This window comes from Natrix helvetica (genome assembly GCF_964273705.1).
Source record: "Natrix helvetica genome assembly, chromosome: 3".
Classification (NCBI taxonomy): Eukaryota; Metazoa; Chordata; class Lepidosauria; order Squamata; family Natricidae; genus Natrix; species Natrix helvetica.
This window is the reverse complement of record NC_138549.1, coordinates 175,475,794-175,495,466: the sequence shown is the minus strand read 5'-3', so window position 1 is coordinate 175,495,466 and position 19,673 is coordinate 175,475,794. Positions and strand designations below refer to the sequence as shown.

The 19,673-nt window shown below is 45.0% G+C and overlaps 1 protein-coding gene across 3 annotated transcripts in view; it reads left to right on the top strand.

The window, feature by feature from the left end:
• The first annotated feature begins 7,885 nt into the window (after positions 1-7,885).
• The window catches only part of SDCBP2 (syndecan binding protein 2), a 30,110-nt gene continuing 18,322 nt past the window's right edge, over positions 7,886-19,673 (top strand). The window contains exons 1-5 of one of the 3 annotated variants that reach the window (XM_081949785.1): positions 7,926-7,991; positions 8,068-8,112; positions 13,177-13,347; positions 17,780-17,867; positions 19,258-19,367. In XM_081949785.1, the coding sequence (XP_081805911.1) occupies positions 13,294-13,347; positions 17,780-17,867; positions 19,258-19,367 (252 nt within the window). In that variant the 5' untranslated portion in view covers positions 7,926-7,991; positions 8,068-8,112; positions 13,177-13,293. Of the gene's footprint in view, positions 8,113-13,176; positions 13,348-17,779; positions 17,868-19,257; positions 19,368-19,673 lie in introns of all 3 variants that reach the window. The other 2 variants (XM_081949784.1, XM_081949783.1) reach the window with 2 other exon arrangements.

Genomic DNA, 19,673 nt, shown 5'->3' with positions numbered 1-19,673 from the left:
TATATATATATATATCAATATCTATCTATCTATCTATATATCTATATATCTATATCTATATCTATATCTATATCTATATCTATCTATCTATCTATCTATCTATCTATCTATCTATCTATCTATCTATCTATCTATCTATCTATATATATATATATATATATATATTGATTAGTTTCCACCCATTGCTTCCTGAGGGTAGAACAAGAAGCAATGGGTGGAGACTAATCAAGGAGAGAAGCAACTTAGAACTGAGGAGAAATTTCCTGACAGTGAGAACAATTAACCAGTGGAACAGATTGCCTCCAGAAATTGTGAATGCCCCAACACTGGAAGTCTTTAAGAAGATGTTGGATAGCTATTTGTCTGAAACGGTATAGGGTTTCCTGCCTAGGCAGGGGGTTGGACTAGAAGACCTCCAAGGTCCCTTCCAACTCTACTATTGTATTGTATTGTATTGTATTATTATTGTGTATATATATATATATATATATATATATATATATATATATATATATATATATATATATATATATATATATATATATATATATATATATATATATATATATATATATATATATATATATATATAGAGAGAGAGAGAGAGAGAGAGAGAGAGAGAGAGACAGAGAGACAGAGAGACAGAGAGAGACAGAGAGAGAGACAGAGAGACAGAGAGAGACAGAGACAGAGAGAGAGAGACAGACAGACAGAGAGAGAGAGACAGAGAGACTATATATATTCCTCTATCTACCTAACTACCTACCGTATTTCTCTATTTCTCTCTCTCTATCCCTTTATCTAACTACTCACTCTCCCTACCTATCTACTGTATTTCTCTATTTCTATCCCTTTATCTCTTGCCTAACTACTCACTCTCCCTACCTACCTACTGTATTTTTCTTATTTCTATCCCTTTATCTATCTACTTACCTAAAACTACTCACTCTCCCTACCTACCTACTGTATTTCTCTATTTCTCTCTCTATCCCTTTATCTATCTACTTACCTAACTACTCACTCTCCCTACCTACCTACTATATTTCTCTCTATCCCTCTATCTACCTACCTACTTTTTTTTTAAAAAAAAGACCTCTTCAAAACCTTGGTGCGTATTATACTCTGAAAAATACCATACATACATACATACATACATACATACATACATACATACATATACATACACACACACACCGATAGTCCTTGACTTAATGACCAGAATCAATTCTGGAATTCCTGTGGCTAAGTGAGACATTGGATAAGGAAGCTTTGATCACCATTTTACGACTGCTTTTCGCCACAGTCGTGAGGTCGATTGCTGCTGTTGCTAAGTGAGTCACATGGCTGTTAAGCAGATCTGGCTTTCTTGGTTGACTCACTTATCTGAAGGTGGCCAAATGGGGTCATGTGACCCCAGGACGCAGCAACCGTCCTAAGTACATGCCAGTTGCCAAGAGTCTGAATTTTGGCCACGTAACTGCGGGGATACTGCCATGGTCGTTAAATGTGAAAAATGGTTGTCATTTTTTTCAGTGCTGTCGTAACTTTGAGCGGCCACTAAATGAATGGTTGTAAGTCAAGTTGTGGCTCCATTGCTGGAGGCTTTCACCGTTTGGGAAACCATTTGTCTGAAATGATTTAGGGTCTCCTCTAGCAGGGGGTTGGACTAGAAGACCTCAAGTATGGTATCCTATTATTCAATAATGCTGTTCATACATGTACTTCAGACTCCAGGAGATTCTTCCTTCCATCTTAAACTCCAAATCTTTCTTCCCTCCTTCTTTCATCCTTTCTTCCTTTCTCCCTCCTTTTTCTTTCTTTCCCATCTCTCACCTCCCATCTTATCAATACCACCCTCCCACCTTCCTTCCTCCCTCCCTCTCCCTCCCTTTTCTTTCTCTTTCCCATCTCTCACCTCCTTTCCTAATCAATACCACCCTCCCACCTTCCTTCCTTTTCTCTTTCTTTCTTTTCTTTCTTTCTTTCTTTCTTTCTTTCTTTCTTTCTTTCTTTCTTTCTTTCTTTCTTTCTTTCTTTCTTTCTTCCCTGCAATCTCTCTTTCCTCCTTCCCTCCCCTTCACCTCCCTTCCTTTCTTCCCTCCCTCCCCATCTCTCCTCCCTCCCCCATTCACCTACTATCCTTCCTTCCTCTCTTCCACCCTTCCCTCCCTCCCTCCCTCCCCCCCCCCAATGTCCCTTCCAGCTCTTATTACTCCATCTTCTAAGGATACCACCTGTATTTCCATTCGGTTGGGGTCTCTTCCCCTTTTATGGTGTAACCCCCTCCCCCCCTTCCTAAGCAGTCCTTCCAGCTGCTGCTCTTGCAAATAAAAATTCCGGGGAAAAGCCCACTTGTTTACCACAGCTGACCTTGCTTGTGCTGGGAGAGAGGTCAGCCATTAACTCCTGCTGTTTGGAGCTGGCTTGTCCCCAAGGGATCTCCCTGGGCAGCCCTATCCTGGTAGTTAAGACCAGATGCCCCACATGGCACCTTCCTGGCATCCATATTCTGTGCCTGTTGCCTGGATCACTGCAGCATTAACCAGAGCAACCCAAATACCAGAATCCAACCTATTGCAAGGAGAAACACAGCTATTTGCATTTATTTTTTTGTCAGTCCTGGTGTAATGAAGAGAAGGACCAGGGGTGACTTTATAGCACTTCCAATATTTGAGGGGCTACCATAGAGAAGAGGGGGTCAAGCTATTCTCCAAAGCCCCTGAAGTCAGGACAAGAAGCAACGGTTGGAAACTAATCAAGGAGAGAAGCACCCTGGAATTAAGGAGAAATTTCCTAACAGTGAGGACAATGAACCAGTGGAACTGCTTGCCACCAGAAGTGGTTGCTTCACCACTGGAGGTTTTGTAACAAGAGATTAGACAGCCTACACCTGTTAAAAGTGTGTGTGTGGGGGGGAAACATCTTGGCCTGTTTCAAACGTGCTTTTCCAAAAGAAAGCTCGACTTTCTTGATTTCTCAATGAGAAGCAAAACATTTCCAAGGAGAAAAAAAAAAACCCTAGGAAAGTCCATTTGCTTTTTGGAAAAAATACCTTTGGGACAACCATGGTCTAGAATGAATGAGAATCTCCATAGGCTAAACAACGTCTCCTAAATTGGGCCAGGAGAACATGGAAAGGGGGAATTTGGTACTACGCCCTCCGAAATTAATGCTGGCATGAAATATTGCAGCCTCACTTGGCCTCTTTCAGACATGTGTTTATCTTACCTGCTGCTTTGCACAAGTAACATGTTTAATCAGAGAGGTGGAAAAGCCAAGATAGACATACAATACAATAGCAGAGTTGGAAGGGACCTTGGAGGTCTTCTAGCCCAACCCCCTGCCTAGGCAGGAAATCCTAGACCACTTCGGACAAATGGCTATCCAACATCTTCTTAAAGACTTCCAGTGTTGGGGCATTCACAACTTCTGGAGGCAACTTCTGTTCCACTGATTCATTGTCCCCACTGTCAGGAAATTTCTCCTCAGTTGCTTCTCTCCTTGATTAGTTTCCACCCATTGCTTCTTGTTCTATGCTCAGGTTCCCTGGAGAATAGTTTGACTCCCTCTTCTTTGTGGCAACCCCTGAGATATTGGAGGACTCCTATCATGTCTCCCCTAGTCTTAATACAACATAATACTTCGGGAGTTGGGGTGGCACAGGCCTGTTTGGTCTCACTCAATTATTCCAATCCAGAAAATGGAGCTCAAACCCTGGATAACTGAGTAGTGTGTCGCATGCAAATACACAGGTGTGCAAAATTATTTCTTCCTTTGCTCTAGTAGTGCAGGATAAATGTTCTGCAAGCTTTGATTTGCAAGCTCTTTTTCTTCTCTTCCTCCTTTTCTGCTGAAGATGGGATTTCCCCCTGCTCTCCTTTCCAAGTAGTCCTTGACTTACGACCATAACTGAACACCAATTTTCTGTTGCTAAGTGAGAAATTTAAGTGAGTTTTGCTCCATTTTACGACCATTCTTGCCACAGCTGTCAAGTGCACCACTGCCGTTGTTAAGCTGAGTAACACGATCGTTAAAGTGAATCTGGCTTCCCCGTCAGCTTTGCTTGTCAGAAAGTCACGTGACTTCAGCACACTGTGACCGTCACAAATATGAGCCAGTTGCCTAGCATCCGAATTTTGATCATGTGACCTTGAGGATGCCACAACAGCCCTTAGTGTGAAAACTGGTCATAAGTCACTTTTTTCAGTGCCCTTGTAACTTTTAACGGTCACCAAATGAGTGGTTGTAAATCAAGGACTTCCTGTATAATTTTTTCCCCAACTACAGGTGAGTTTTGCTTGAAAGTATCCCACCTTTGGCCTCCAGGTGGTGCTGTAAGCTTGCATCTACTGCCACCTCTAGAGAAATGCAGATTTTTCCCCACCAGTCTCTGCTGATGTATTTTCAGTTTCCTTCTGCTCCTTGGATAACCCTGGAAAATAGGAAACATGAATCTGCCTCCGAGACTGACTCGGGACTGACTAAGTTCTCCTCTGCATTAATTGGATTTTCAGCAAAGGAGTTTCCTGCAGATGGCAGACTCTGAAGACCAACAAAGATAATTTACATAGGAGGAACGGTTGCAGGAACTGGGTATGTCTAGTTTAATGAAAAGAAGGACTAGGGGAGGCATGATAGCAGTCTTCCAATATCTCAGGGGTTGCCACAAAGAAGAGGGAGTCAAACTATTCTCCAAGGCACCTGAGGGTAGAACAAGAAGCAACAGATGGTTAAAAACTCAAGGAGAGAAGCAATTTGGAATTAAGGATAAATTTTTGGACAGTGGGAACAATTAACCAGTGGAACAGCTTCTCTCCAGAAATTGTGGGTGTTACAACACTGGCGGTCTTCAAGAAGAGACTGGAACTTGTCTGAAATGGTACAGGGGGTCTCCTGCTTGAGCAGGGGGTTGGACTAGAAGACCCCCAAGATCCCTTCTAACTCTGTATTCTGTTATCCACTGTCTCCCTCAAGGCAAATAGCTTTTAGGGGCTCAATAGCAATAGCACTTAGACTTATATACCTCTTCACAGTGCTTTCCACCCCTCTCTAAGCGGTTTACAGAGTCAGCCTCTTTCTCCCAACAATCTGGGTCCTCGTTTTACCCACCTTGGAAGCATGGAAGGCTTCAACCATGAGCCGGTCAGGATCGAACTGGTGGCAGTGAGCACTGAGTTAGCCTGCAATACTGCACTCTAACCACTGAGCCACCACGGAAGGAAGGAAGGAAGGAAGGAAGGAAGGAAGGAAGGAAGGAAGGAAGGAAGGAAGGAAGGAAGGAAGGAAGGAAGGAAGGAAGGAATAGACTTACATACCGCTTCACAGTGCTTCTACAGCCCTCTCTAAGCGGTTTACAGAGTCAGCCTCTTGCCCCCAACAATCCGGGTCCTCATTTTACCAACCTCGGAAGAAGGGAAGGCTGAGTCAACCTTGACCCTGGTGAGAATTGAACTGCCAAATTGCCGGCAGTCCAGGACCAAAGTTCCCCCTGGTGGTGCCTATTGGAGAAGCCAACTTTAAATCCAACTGATAAGTTTGGGGAGGACTTGGCAAAATTATTTCAAACCATTAATAGTTTTCTATGTTCCCCATCACTTAAGCTCCTCTTGCTAATCTAAGAGCATCGCCCATGACGTATATAGTACAGGTAGTCCTCAACTTACAGCTATTTGTTTAGCGACCTTTCAAAGTAGCAACAGCACTGAAAAAAGTGACATAATTGGTCCTCGTAGATATGACCGTTGCAGCTTCCCCACAGTCATGTGATCAAAAAATTCAGTCGCATGTATTTATGATGATTGTAACCTCCCATTTGTGACATTCCTAGCCGGCTTTTGACAAGGAAAGTCAATGGGGGAAATCCAGTTTCACTTAACGACTGCATGATTCACTCAACAACTGCTCTGATCCACTTAGCAATTGTAGCAAAAAAAAAAGAGGTCCTAAAACTGGCTGCGGCTCAGTTAACAACCGGCCTTGGAAGATGAGATGAAGAGATGCTGCCTAGATAAGAGATAAGGTAATAAGAGACAGCATAGCTCTGAGCTGCATAACAGGTAGGGAAAAAGTCTGGGGTGGGGGGAAACCCTCTGTAATTTCTCAAATTGTAAAAGAGATGGTGGGAGATTTATGTGATCAGACTTACTCTGCCAAATTAACAGAGTAACAAAGTTGGAAGGGACCTTGGGGGTCTTCTAGTCTAACCCCCTGCTCAGGCAGGAAAGCGTATACCATTTCAGACAAATGGCTATTCAATCTCTTCTTAAAAACGTCCAGTGTTGGGGCATTCACAACTTCTGGTGGCAAGTTGTTCCATTGGTTAATTTGTCTCACTGTTAGGAAGTTTGTCCTTAGTTCTACATTGCTTCTCTCCTTGATTAGTTTCCACCCATTGCTTCTTGTTCTGTCCTCAGGTGCCTTGGAGAATAGCTTGACCCCTCTCCTCTCTGTGGTAGCCCCTCAAATATTGGAGGACTTCTATCATCTCTCCCCTAGTCCTTCTTTCTCTTAAGCTAGACAGACCCAGTTCCTGCAACCGTTCTTCATATGTTTTGGCCTCCAGTCCCCTAATCCTCTTTGTTGCTCTTCTCTGCACTCTTTCTACTCTCAACATCTTTCTTACATTGTGGTGACCAGGATTCCACGTAGGGCCTTACCGAGGCCTTGTAAACATGGATCATAATTTAATAGGCTGTCATGAAGATGCAGAAGGGCCTTCACTTCTGCAACCCCCCCCTCCCCGCAAGGTGTGGGAAGATTGCATCAGCAAAGGAAAACTTACCGGAAATTGCTTTAATACCAGTTGGTGATGTGGTGGTTCTGGAATCTAAGCCTGCCAGTTAGGAAGCCCCGTTGGGGCTAGATTTGCAAGATCAGAATCAAGCTGGAAGGGACCTTGGAGGTCTTCTAGTCCAGCCCCCTGCTCAAGCAGGAGATCCTATACCATTTCAGACAGGTGGCTGTCCAGTCTCTTGTTAAAAGCCTCCAATGATGAAACACACACAACCTCTGGTGGCAAGCAGTTCCCCTGGTTAATTGTCCTCGCAAATTCCTCTTTAATTCCAGGTTGCTTCTCTCCTTGGTTAGTTTCCATCCGTTGCTTCTTGTCCTGCCTTCTGGTGCTTGAGGGAAACCCCTCAAATACTGCCAGACCCCTTCCACAGAAGCAGGTGGCCAGAGGCAACGAATGTACAATCTCAAAATCCGGGGTACGGAAAGGTTTGGAGTTTCTTGAGGAACAGCTTCTTTGCAAAGGTTTGGATTTGTAGTTGGAGTTTTGCTATTAGCTATTGGTTACAATACATTATATAGAGGCCCTGCAGAAATGGACACCTCATTTGGACACATCTGGGTAGATTTGCTTAGAACAGGATTTCTTTCACCTCAGTGACTTATGTGGGTGGACTTCAATTCCCAGAATTCCCCAGCCAGCATATTGGCTGGGGAATTCAGGGAATTGAAGAAGTCCGTACATCTTCAAGCATGCTGGCTAATGGATTCTGGGAGTTGACGTCCGTACATCTTCAGACGTGCTGGTTGGTGAATTCTGGAGCTGAAATCCTGTCATCTTAAAACTTACTGGCTGGGGAATTCTGGGAATTGAAGTCTGGCCATCTTAAAAACTTGCTGGCTGGGGGAATTCTGGGAATTGAAGTCCGACCATCTTACAGTTGCCAAGGTTGAGGGGGGGGGGAGGTGTGTGTGTGTGTCAGAGCAAAACTCTTTGTCTGCTCCAAAGTCAGACAAAGTGCTGTTTGGCACCTATCTGTCATTTTCATCACCCAGCAAAAGAAGCCACACAGGTAAAGGTGGAACAAACCTCAGCCAGCTTCTTTCCCTGACGTCATCCAAGTAGCCTCACCTGGTTCTTTCGCCACCTAGCTAAGTTTCACTCCCAGTCAGCTGATTCCTCCTCCTCTTCCAGTCTCTGTTATCATCTGGCTGGGAGGACAGTAGCCGGGAACAGCATTCTCACCTGAGGAGTCTGACAGGTAAGGAACCTGCTTGGCATCAGTGGGGGATCCAGCTCTTTTCCCTTCTCTTCCTGTTGACTGTCTCCTCCTCCAGACGGCTTCCTCCAACGGAGTTTGTTGGTGCGACGTACCTGTGCAGGTAAATGGAGGGGACAATGTAAAGTATTCAATGTTGGAGGAGCCAAAGGAATAATATTGTATTTTGGTAGTATTTTATTGGTAAAGTTTTATCTTTTTAATATTGTAAGCTGGGTAAGATGGCGACCAATAGTGGATGGCTGGATAGATGGCTGGATAAATAGATAGATAGATGATAGATAGATAGATAGATAGATAGATAGATAGATAGATAGATAGATGCCGATGGATAGATAAATAGATGGATGGGTAGACAGATGGATGGATGGATAGATGATAGATAGACAAAAACAGTAGCTGGATAGACAGTTACATGAATATGATAGATAGATAGATGATAGATGATAGATAGATAGATAGATAGATAGATAGATAGATAGATAGATAGATAGATAGATACTGATGGATAGATAGATGGATGGATGGATAGATAGATGATAGATGATAGATAGATAGATAGATAGATAGATAGATAGATGATAGATAGATAGATAGATAGATAGATAGATAGATAGATAGATAGCGATGGATAGATAGATGGATGGGTACATATAGATGGATAGACAGATGGATAGATAGATACCAATGGATAGATAGATGGGTGGATGGATGGATGGATGGGTCAATGGATAGATGGATATTCAGACAGAAAGAGAGAGAGAGAGAGAGAGAGAGAGAGAGATGGAAGACATAGATAGCAATAACACTTAGACTTCTATACCACTTCCTAGTCCTTCCCAGCCCTCTCTAAGCAGTTTACAGAATCACCATATTGCCCCCAACAATCTGGGTCCTCAGTTTACGGACCTCGGAAGGATGGAAGACAGACAGACAGACAGACAGACAGACAGGCAGGCAGGCAGGCAGGCAGACAGACAGACAGGCAGGCAGGCAGGCAGGCAGGCAGACAATGTCTCTTTTCTCCAGGGGCTTCCACTGATGAGAAAGCCGGATGTAAGGATGGAGCAGAACGTGGTTAAACAAATAAGGTTGTTGAGGCGAAGAGAGAGAGAGAATAATGTCGATATTGCCCAGAGATGCTGGCAGTTGGGTGGTACAGATTTTTACAGATAGTCCTCAACTTGCAACCACAATTGGGACCAGAATTGCTAAGCAAATCGGTTGTTAAGCGAGTCACATCTTCCCCATTGACTTTGCTTGTGAGAAGGTTGCATTGCTGCCTGAGGCATTCTGGGTGTTGAATCCCCCTCGCCCATCTTAAAAACATGCTGGCTGGGGAATTCTGGGAGTTGAAGTCCACCCCTCTTAAAGCATGCTGGCTGGGGAATTCTGGGAATTGAAGTCCACCCCTCTTAAAGCATGCTGGCTGGGGAATTCTGGGAATTGAAGTCCACCCCTCTTAAAGCATGCTGGCTGGGGAATTCTGGGAATTGAAGTCCACCCCTCTTAAAGCATGCTGGCTGGGGAATTCTGGGAATTGAAGTCCGGCCATCTTAAAATAGCCAAGTTTGAGAAACTCCAGCCCAGCATATTCTCCTTGGAGAGATTCCAAGATTCCTTTAGTCCCAATCAGGATGCAAACCTGGATTTATAATACAGGTAGTCCTCAGCTTACAACAGTACATTTAGTGGCCGTTCAACGTTACAAAGGCACTGAAAAAGGCGATCTATGACCTTTTTTCACACTTATGACCGTTGCAGCACCCCCTTCTCATCACGTGATCAGATTTCAGAGGCTGGGCAACTGGCATGTACTTATGCAGTGCCCCAGAGACACATGATCCCCTTTTGCGACCTTCTGACAAGCCAAGTTGGTGGGGAAGCTGGATTTCCTCCACAGCCGGGTTACTAACTTATCAACTGCAGTGATTTACTTAACAACCGAGGCAAGGAAGGTTGCAAAACGGGGCAATAGTCACGTAACGGATGTCTGTCTTAACCGTATAAATGTTTTGCTCAGTCAGTTGTGTTCATAAGTCGAGGACTAACTGAATTTTAATTTTAAGGGAAATTCACAGTTCCTGAGGGTGTTTGGTGTCTCACTTGTGTCCCTTCCACTCACAAATTTCTCCTGTTGCCTAAATAATCCATGTTGCTTTGGCTTTAGTGGCAAAGCATCATTTGTTGTTGTTAGCTGCGAAGTCGTGTCCGACCCATGGACCACATTCCCCCAGGCCTTCCTGTCTTCTCCCAACCTCTGGAGTCCATTGAAGCTCTCGCCGGCTGCTTCGGTGACTCCATTCAGCCCCCTCCTTCTCTACCGTCCCTTCTTCTTCTTTTGCCCTCCATCGTTCCCAGCACGAGGCTCTTCTCCAGGGAGTCCTTCCTTCTCATTAGGTGGCCAAAGGATTTGAGTTTCCCCTTCAGGATCTGGCCTCCTAAAGAGCAGTCAGGGTTGATCTCCTCTAGGACTGACCGGTTGGATGGCCTTGCAGTCCAAGGGACTCAATGCAGGAGTCTTCTCCAGCACCAGAGTTCAAAGGCCTCCATTCTTTGGCGCTCAGCCTTCCTTATGGTCCAACCTTCACAGCCATACATTGCAACTGGGAAAACCATAAACCTTGTCTAGACGCACTTTTATTGGCAAGATGATGTCTCTGCTTTTTAGTATGGTGGAGTTGCCATAGTTTTCCTCCCCAGGAGCATTTCTTGGCTGCAGTCCCCATCTGCGCTGATCTTGGTTGGCTGATTTCTAATGGTCAATTAGTCATTTAACTCAAATCCATATTTTTACAATTTTGTTTTAAAATCCCGGCTTATTTTCTCCATTCACGCAATATGAAAACCAGAGAGAGAGAGAGAGATGGAGTTTTATTTTCCAGCCTCTTTAAGTGACTAATATTTTCCTTTGAGCAAGAAACAATTCATGGAAACAAAACAAGCAGAGAAGCAACCCGGAATTAAGGAGAAACATCCTAACAGTGAGGACAATTAATCAGTGGAACTGCTTGCCACCAGAAGTTGTGGGTGCTGCAACACTGGAGGTTTTTGAGAAAAGATTAGACAACCATTTGTCTGAAAGGGTATAGGGCAGGGGTGTCCAAACTTGGCAACTTTAAGACTTGTGGACTTCAACTCCCAGAATTCCCCAGCCAGCAGAGCATGTGGCAGCCGTGGCAAGGGGGGCGTTCCACCAGGTCCGCCTGGTGCGCCAATTGCGCCCCCTACTGGACCGGAGTGCCCTGCGCACGGTCACTCATGCGCTGGTGACGTCTCGCCTGGACTACTGCAATGCCCTCTACATGGGGCTTCCCTTGGGACGCATCCGGAGACTGCAGCTAGTTCAGAACGCAGCCGCGCGGGTTATCATGGGGAGTACACGATACTCCCACGTAACACCCCTCCTGCGCGAGCTGCACTGGCTGCCTGTGGCCTTTCGGGTGCGTTTCAAGGTATTGATTACCATCTTTAAAGCGCTCCATGGCATAGGACCTAGTTATCTGCAGGATCGCATCCTACCACACACGTCCCTACGACCAATCCGCTCACACAGGGAGGGACTCCTCCTGGTGCCGTCCGCTAGGCAATGCCAGCGGGCGACACCTAGGAGTAGGTCCTTCTCTGTGATGGGCCCAACCCTCTGGAATGACCTCCCCCCCGACATCAGAACCACCACCGACCTCCGCTCCTTCCGTCAAAAATTAAAGACTCACCTGTTTCAATCAGCTGGCCTGGCACTCTCTTAGTTTTGCCTCCCGGGGATATATTTTAATTGGGTTTGGGTATTTTAATTGGGGATGTTTTTTAGGGTTTCCATAGCATATTTATTTCTTGTACAGTCTTATCTCCTCCATCTAAATGTTTAGTATTTAATTGTTTTTATATTATTTATATTGTTATTCATGTATTTTATCTGCATTTTATCTGACTGTACACCGCCCCGAGTCCCTTTTTGGGAGAGGGGGCGGTTTAGAAATCCAAAGAAATAAATAAATAATAATAATAAGTCTTAAAGTTGCCAAGTTTGGACACCCCTGGTATAGGGCCTCCTGCTTGAGCAGCGGGCTGGACTAGAAGACCACCAAGGTCCCTTCCAGCTCGATTCTGATTCTCACTTCTGGTTTTGTAAATCTGGGGATCCTCTTTTCCACGAAATTTGGATGTTTGAGAAATTTCAACACTCAAAACCAAACAAGAACTATTTCCCCAAAGCACCGGAAGGCAGGACAACAAGCAACGGATGGAAACTAATCCGGGAGGGAAGCAACCTAGAATTAAGGAGATAGACAATCTCCTGGCAATTAGGACAATTAACCAGTGGAACCACTTGCCTCCAGAAGATGTGGCTGCTCCCTCACTGGAGGTTTTTAAGAAGAGATTGGAAACCCATTTGAAACGGTATAGGTCTCCCACATGGGCAGGGGGTTGGACTAGAAGACCTCCAAGGTCCCTTCCAATTCTGTTATTCTGTGTTCTGGCAAGCAAGTGACTAGATTAATCTCTCCTTCTCTTAAAACCTGAGATCGGATTAATTAAGTGTATTTAATTAGAATCACCGAGTCAAATCTTCAATGAGAATACATGAAAGCAAGGACAAGCAATCCTTGATATACAACCCCAACTGAGCTCCAAATCTCCATTGCAAAGCAAAACAGTTAACTGTTTTAAATCCACGTTTCACGACCTTTCTTCCCACAGTTGTTCAGTGAACCACCGCAGTTGTTAAGTGAGTAACACGGTTGTTAAGTGAATCTGGTTTCCCCCATTCGCTTTGCTCTTCAGAAGGTCGCTAAAGGGATCACACGACCCCGGGACATGGCAACCGTCATAAATATGAACCAGTTGCCAAGTGTCTTCATTTTCACATGGCCATGGAGACGTCGCAACGGTCATAAGTGTGAACAAAGGTCCCGAGTCACTTTTTTTTCAGCCCCGTTGTAACTTGAACGGTCCCTGAACCAACGGTCGTAAGTCGAGGATTGTCTGCAATTTGCAAGACGCAGAAAATCCTGGCTAGAAAAGATTTCTAAAAAGGAGCAAAAATTAGAATTTGTAGATCGGGAAAAACGGGTGGCATTAAAAAATGTTAGCTGTGGAATGTTTGACTTATTTATGCAAATCGGATTTAAACACACCTCATTAGTTTGTTTGTCTTTAATTATAGGGCTGAGCAACAAGGACATCTTCTCTGGAAAGAAGTTGGATGATTTAGGACGGATCGTCCTTGACGGTGTACCCTGTGCCTTTCCAATTGGTTCCGTTTAGCGACTCGGCCTCCGCCATGTCAACCTTGTACCCATCGCTGGAAGATATGAAGGTTTATCACATGTTGACGGTGCGAACTGCTTTCTTCTCCTCTCTGCGGAAGCCCCACTTGGAGTAGGGCAATGCAAGGGACAAAGTGATAGACAGATTCCGTTCTGGGTTTTAAGAGATGCCAAGCACAGGTGGTCCTTGACTTATGACCACAGTTGGGACCAGAATTTCTGTTGCTAAGCAAAGTGGTTGTTAAGTGAGTCACACCCAATTTTTTTTCTCTTGCCACGGTTGTTGAGTGAATCCCTGACATTAAATGAACCAGGTGGTCATTAAGTGGAATCTGGCTTTTTGCAGTGACTTGTTGGAGGTCAGCAGGGACGGTCACAAGTGGCGATCACATAACTGTGGGATACGGCAATTGCCGTAAGGATATGCCGGTTTCTAAGCCCTTGAATTTTGATCACATGACTGTGGGGATGCTGCAATGGTCATAAGTGTGAGGATAGGTCATAAGTCACTTCTTTCAGTGCTGTTCCAACTTGGAATGGTCACTAAATGAATACTTGTTAATCGAGGGTTACTTCGGACAAGCAAAGTCAATGGGGGAAGCCAGATTCACACAACGACCGCGTGACTAATTTAACAACCGCAGCGATTCACTTAACAATGGGAAAGGTGGTAAAAATGGGGCAAAACTCACTTAACTGTTTCACTTAGCAACAGAATTTTGGGACTCAAGTGCAGTCATATGGTGAGGACTTCCAGCACAGGAGAAAGAAATGCAGCCCTCCTCTATTAATGCGTTACCACAAAGTATGTTTCCTTTCTCCATCTGCTCCATCCAGCCTTCCTCAACTGAAGTCCAAATCATGGACTTCAGCCCCATAATTCCCAAGCCCTGAGGCTGGGATGGCGAACCTATGGCGCCCATGCCAGAGATGGTAGGCAGAGCCCTCTCTGTGGGCACGCACTCCATCTCCAGCTGGCCTTTTGGTTTCCAGCATACGCATGTGCACCGACCAGCTGGTGCTCATGCACACTGGAGTGCCAGAAACCCAAAGACCAGCTGGCCAGAGCACATGCGCTTGCCATAAACCCAACAACCAGTTGTTGGGTTTATGGCGCTCCAGCACTTGTGAAGACCAGCTGCCTGGCACGCATGGGCATGCCATAAACCCGAAGAACAGGTGGCGGGCGCATGCATGTCTTTGGATTTCTGGCGCTCCAGCACATGTGCACATTCTGCTTTGGGCACTTGGTGCCAAAAAGGTTGGCCAACCCTGTCCTTGGGCTGGGGATGATGGGAGCTCAGTCCAAAGTATTGGGAGAGGCTCCTGTGGGTTTCCTAGTTGGAAACACCAAAAGATGGCCTCATCCTACCAACCCGCTAGGAGTGGGAAGTCTTACCATCGTTGCCAAGAAGAATGCAATGAAATTATTTCAGTTGCCTTTCTTGTTCTCCAACTTTCCTCTCTGCTGTTCTTGAGACGGGCTAGATTTCAACACCTGGAACCGGATAGTTGAGCTCTTGCCAACGGTTGGGCAATTTTTCCTAGTTTCGTCGAAGAAACGGCTTGTCTCCAGGAGTTGTGAGTGCTCCATTTCTGGAAAGAAGATATAACCATTTGTCTGAAATGGCATAGGGCACTGTTCTGTCCCGTGATTCCAATGAATATGCAGACCCAGGCTTGGCTGTCTGCCACGACTAATTACAGAGATAGAGCCACCCGTTGGCTGGAGCCTAGAACGCTATCTTCAAGAACCCAAGATTAAACTTACGGAATGCTTTCTCAACGGCTAGTAAAATGGACTGTTGTTTCCTGCAAAGATTCCCCTCCCGTCGCTCCACCTATAAACTCTTTGGAGGGGCCGCAAGCCGGCCTGGCCTGTTAATTTTACCTAATTTTTAAAATGTTAGTGTTATATTAATTGGGTTTGTTTTTTGGATTGTTTCTAATTTCCTTTTAACTTTTGTAATATGTGTTTTTTAATGCTATATGCCGCCCTGAGTCCTTTGGGAGAAGGGCGGCATATAAATCCAATAAAACAAAACAAACAATCAAACAAACAAACCTTAGCCACCTGTCCCTACTTCCTTCTATGACGTCTTCGCCACAGCTGTTCCTTTCTCCTCTCAGCTCTACGCATACGCACATCAGGGACAACCTCCCTCTGTTCCTCCTCACTGCTCCCAGATGCCACCTGGTGGCCAACAGGCCTCTCTAGTTCCTGCTCTGACTCCAAACACCCTCCAGAGTCTTCCTCATCCTCCAGAGCAGTCCCACAATGGTCTGAGCCGTCAGAGTCCACCAACAGCTCAGCTGGCCGTTGCTGGGCCACAACAGGCAGTGTGATGCCCCAGCAGTATACAGTTAGTGTAGGAATTAAGAGCTGTCTCCTTTTAAGAAGCCACCACCTGGGAAATGTAGCCAGAGACTGCGTTACGGGAAATGTAGTTCCATGACATGGGATCGCATCTGTGTTTCTGATTGGCCACGGGGGCGTTCTGCCCGCATGCAGAGATTACAGGCGGTCATTTTAAATGCCTTTGTGAACCAGAGAAGTGATGTTTGTGCCTCCGCTCAGCATGGGAGCGAAATCATCATCTTTTTACACCATGTGAGGGGACAGATTATGGAAAGTCAGAAGCATCTTAACACTGGACTCTAACTTCTGCTATTAAGAATGCCTGATAATAAACTTGATCTGAGTGAGATTCCTAAGTGCGGAGTTAAATGAATGCCCCAAGCAAAATCCGCGCAGAGGAGCTGGCAATGGTGCGCACGCCCTCAGAGAGGGCTCTGCGTGCCATCTCTGGCAGCCCTGTCATAGGTCCGCCATCACGGATATAGGGGTTGCCACAAAGAAGAGGGAGTCAAACTATTCTCCAAGGTACCCGAGAGCAGGACAAGAAGCAACAGATGGAAACTAATCAAGGACAGAAGCAACTTAGAACTGAGGAGAAATTTCCTGACTGTTAGAACAATGAATCAGTGGAACAGAAATTGCCTGCAGAAGTTGTGAATGTTCCAACACTGGAGATTTTCAAGAAGAGACTGGACAGTCACTGGTAGGGCCTCCTGCTTGAGCTGGGGGGTAGACTAGAAGACCTCCAAGGTCCCTTCTGTTTTTCTGTTATGCACCCCTCACACTTTAACCTTGGGTGCAATCCCAAGAAGAACATCCAGAACTTCAAGGAATGTTTACTGAAGCAAACTAGGAAGCCAAGATGCATCTTCTGCTTTGAGCCACGCTCTCAGGAACTCAGTCATTTTGCTTGTGACTCAACATCGTTCTCCTGTAGCCATCAGAAAATTTCATCTTCAGATCTTGGATTGCCTTGGTCTCTCTCTTCCTGGTTCAAAGGGGTCTAAATTTGAGCATCAAACCTCAACTCTGGTCTGTCTGGAGTGATTTATGATGATTTAGGCACTCTCTTCTAAAATATCATTCGGCCATATGGCTGATTCATATTTTTCATTTTATTCCTGCTGCAGAAGGAAGCAGACTTCATGGACAGAAGTTGTACCTTTCCAAATTTCATTTAATACTATGGAAAAACAATTTCTTGGCTGTAAGATCTGTCCACAGTGCAATGATCTATTTGTAGTCTTTCTCAAAGCTGGCAACTTTTAAGAGGTGTGGACTTCAACTCCCAGAAGGTCTTATGATCCTTCATGGCCAAAGTCCTTCATGGTCCTCGATGACCAACAAGGAATGTTCTTTATACATGTAACTACAGCAGCGAGAATTGTATTTGCCCAAAATTGGAAATTAAATAAGTTACCAACAGATGAAGAGATACCTAATAAAAATATATTAGATTGTGCTAATAGAATAGGGGGAAAATAGAAAAGAAAGTACTAAATATTTAAGTATATATTCAAGAGAGAGAGAGATAAAGGGGGAAAAAACATAGGATAGATTAGCGATGCGAAGGAAAGGGAATAAGGAATGATACTAAATTATATTTGGGTTTGCGGAAATACCATCCCAAGAAAACATAAACTGAGATTTGAAAGAGACACCTATAACAACGGAAAAAGAAAGGGAGAGAGGAGGAGAGAACGAGAGGAAGAGGAGGGAAGGAAGAAAGAAGTAAAGAGAGGGAGGTGGAAGAGAGAGAAAGAGAAGGGGAGAGGGTAGGAAGGGGAAGAAGAAGAAGAGAGAAGTAGGGGAGAGGTAAGGGAGGGAGGAAGGGGGAAGGGAGAAAGGAGAGAAGGGAGGGAGGGAGAAAAGAAAGGGAAAATAAGGCGGAAGGGATGCTAAATAAAGCAACCCAGACTGTACATTATAACCTATTAAATGGAATAATAAATGTATAAGAATGACAAATGCAAAGAAGAATCACAATTATGTGAATGCATACTTACAATGGTATGTAAGAGAATAAAATACGTTAAAAAAAGGAATGTCCTTTAGAGATGAAACTGTAGGAGATCGGTATTGTCTTGTCTTTCAAGCTAGAGAGGGATGCCCTTCCTGTCTTCTCGTTTTTATCATTATAGGCCCAGGACAATGCTGTAGGGCCACAGCCCGGGCCCCCAGTTCCGGCCCCTACTGCGAGAGAGATGCCGGAGCCGCCCAAAGCAGATGGTAAGGTCCTTCAGACATAATCCAATCTTTTGGGTGATCATCAAAACAAGTTCTTCTATTGAGAACCAAGCAATGACAGCCAGGAGCCCACAACCTTTTAAGAGGGATGCTTCCTTCTGAAGCTCATGCCAGAAGCAGGATGGTGGCGCAAAGAAGTGGCATGGAGAACGGGGGGGGGGGGAACTGGGAACAGGTGGGCCCAAGAAAGGAATTGTTCTGACCCAAGCTTCCTTGAAAAGCAAGTAGCAGAGTCTTGGTCCCGGCAAAACCCCTTTTATTTACACGACCGTGAATTCCTTTCATTCACAGTCAGCCAGGCTTAGCAAACAGTCTTTGCAAGGAATGTTTATCCACACGAAACTTATCTCGTCTGGAGAGCTGCCAGATAACTCGTTTCCAAATGCAGGGCAAGGCAACACTTGGCTCAGAGTCTCTTATAGTCACAAACAGAACTTTCCACTCTTGACACGACCGAAGGAATGAATGGTTTCCTGCAAAAGCCCCCTCCCCATTCGCCCCTCTTTTGTTTCCTGTGGGAGGGGCCAATCACCTCCAAGGTGAGGCTTTACTCCTAAGTCGACCCTGATTTCTTAGTTGTTCTTGTCTTCTGGCAGCTCTGAGCAGAGAAACATCATCAAAGAAAAACCAGAAATCCCAGTTGCCTCCTGAAAAAAGCACCTCTGGGACTTGTACTTATATCCAAAGTTTTTGGCCCAAGCAATCATTGTGTCAGGATTCCAAATAGCATCCAAAAGTAAATCAGAGTCCGAGGCAAAGTATTGCTCAAAGTTCCAATTGATTAAGACAGCCATGTTGGCACATCTGGGAAAAGCCAAATCTGAGCTTGCTTCCTGGGTTTTTCCCACCCAGGTTAAAGTTCATGATCTTGCCCCCACCCACCCACCAGCCCATCCCATGGTCCAATCTCCCACTGCCATGCTGGCAGCTTCCACCCATCCAGTTCCGGTCAGGTGCAGAGACAAAGGATGACCTTAGCTTCCTAGAAAGAATCTTGTTATGGCTACATAGCATCTAACTCTGTACAATCCCCTCTCCTATTTTCCCACGATAGAAAATGCATAGTAGAATAATAGTGATTTATGTGAAATGTGATTATGTGAAATGTGATTTATGACACAGACTGGGGGGAGGGAAGGAACAGGGGTAAAGTTCAGCAATAAATCAAACAAAGCATAGACTTGACTGCGAACAGATCTTGCCTAAGGGTGCTCCTAATAAATGACGAGTTTTGCATTGAAACATAACTCAATACTTATGAATCAATTAGGGCATTTTTAGGAAACCTCACATTTCGTCTGAGCCAAGACCAAATCATACCCCCCGGACAATCCTTTGAATAAATACTTATTCCTTCCTTTTTTTTTTCCAGCACCCCCAGTTTTGTACCCAAACCTTGACGATCTCAACGATTACATGGGACTCTCCCTTTCCAGTGAAGAGATCCAGAGGAATTTGGGCCTCGTCCCAACAGGCAATTCTGTAAGCATTTTTGAACGCAGCTGTGGCAGAGATTCCATGCGCCTTCCTCCACCCCCCAATATAGATCCATGTTCACACAGGAGATGATAGCTTGTAACTAACCTAGGAGAGAGATCTTGGAGTCCTAGTGGACAACCACTTAAATAGGAGCCAGCCGTGTGCAGCAGCTGCCAAAAAAGCCAACACAGTTCTAGGCTGCATCAACAGAGGGAGAGAATCAAGATCACGTGAAGGGTTAATACCACTTTACAATCCCTTGGTAAGGCCACACTTGGGACACTGCATTCAGTTTTGGTCACCACGATG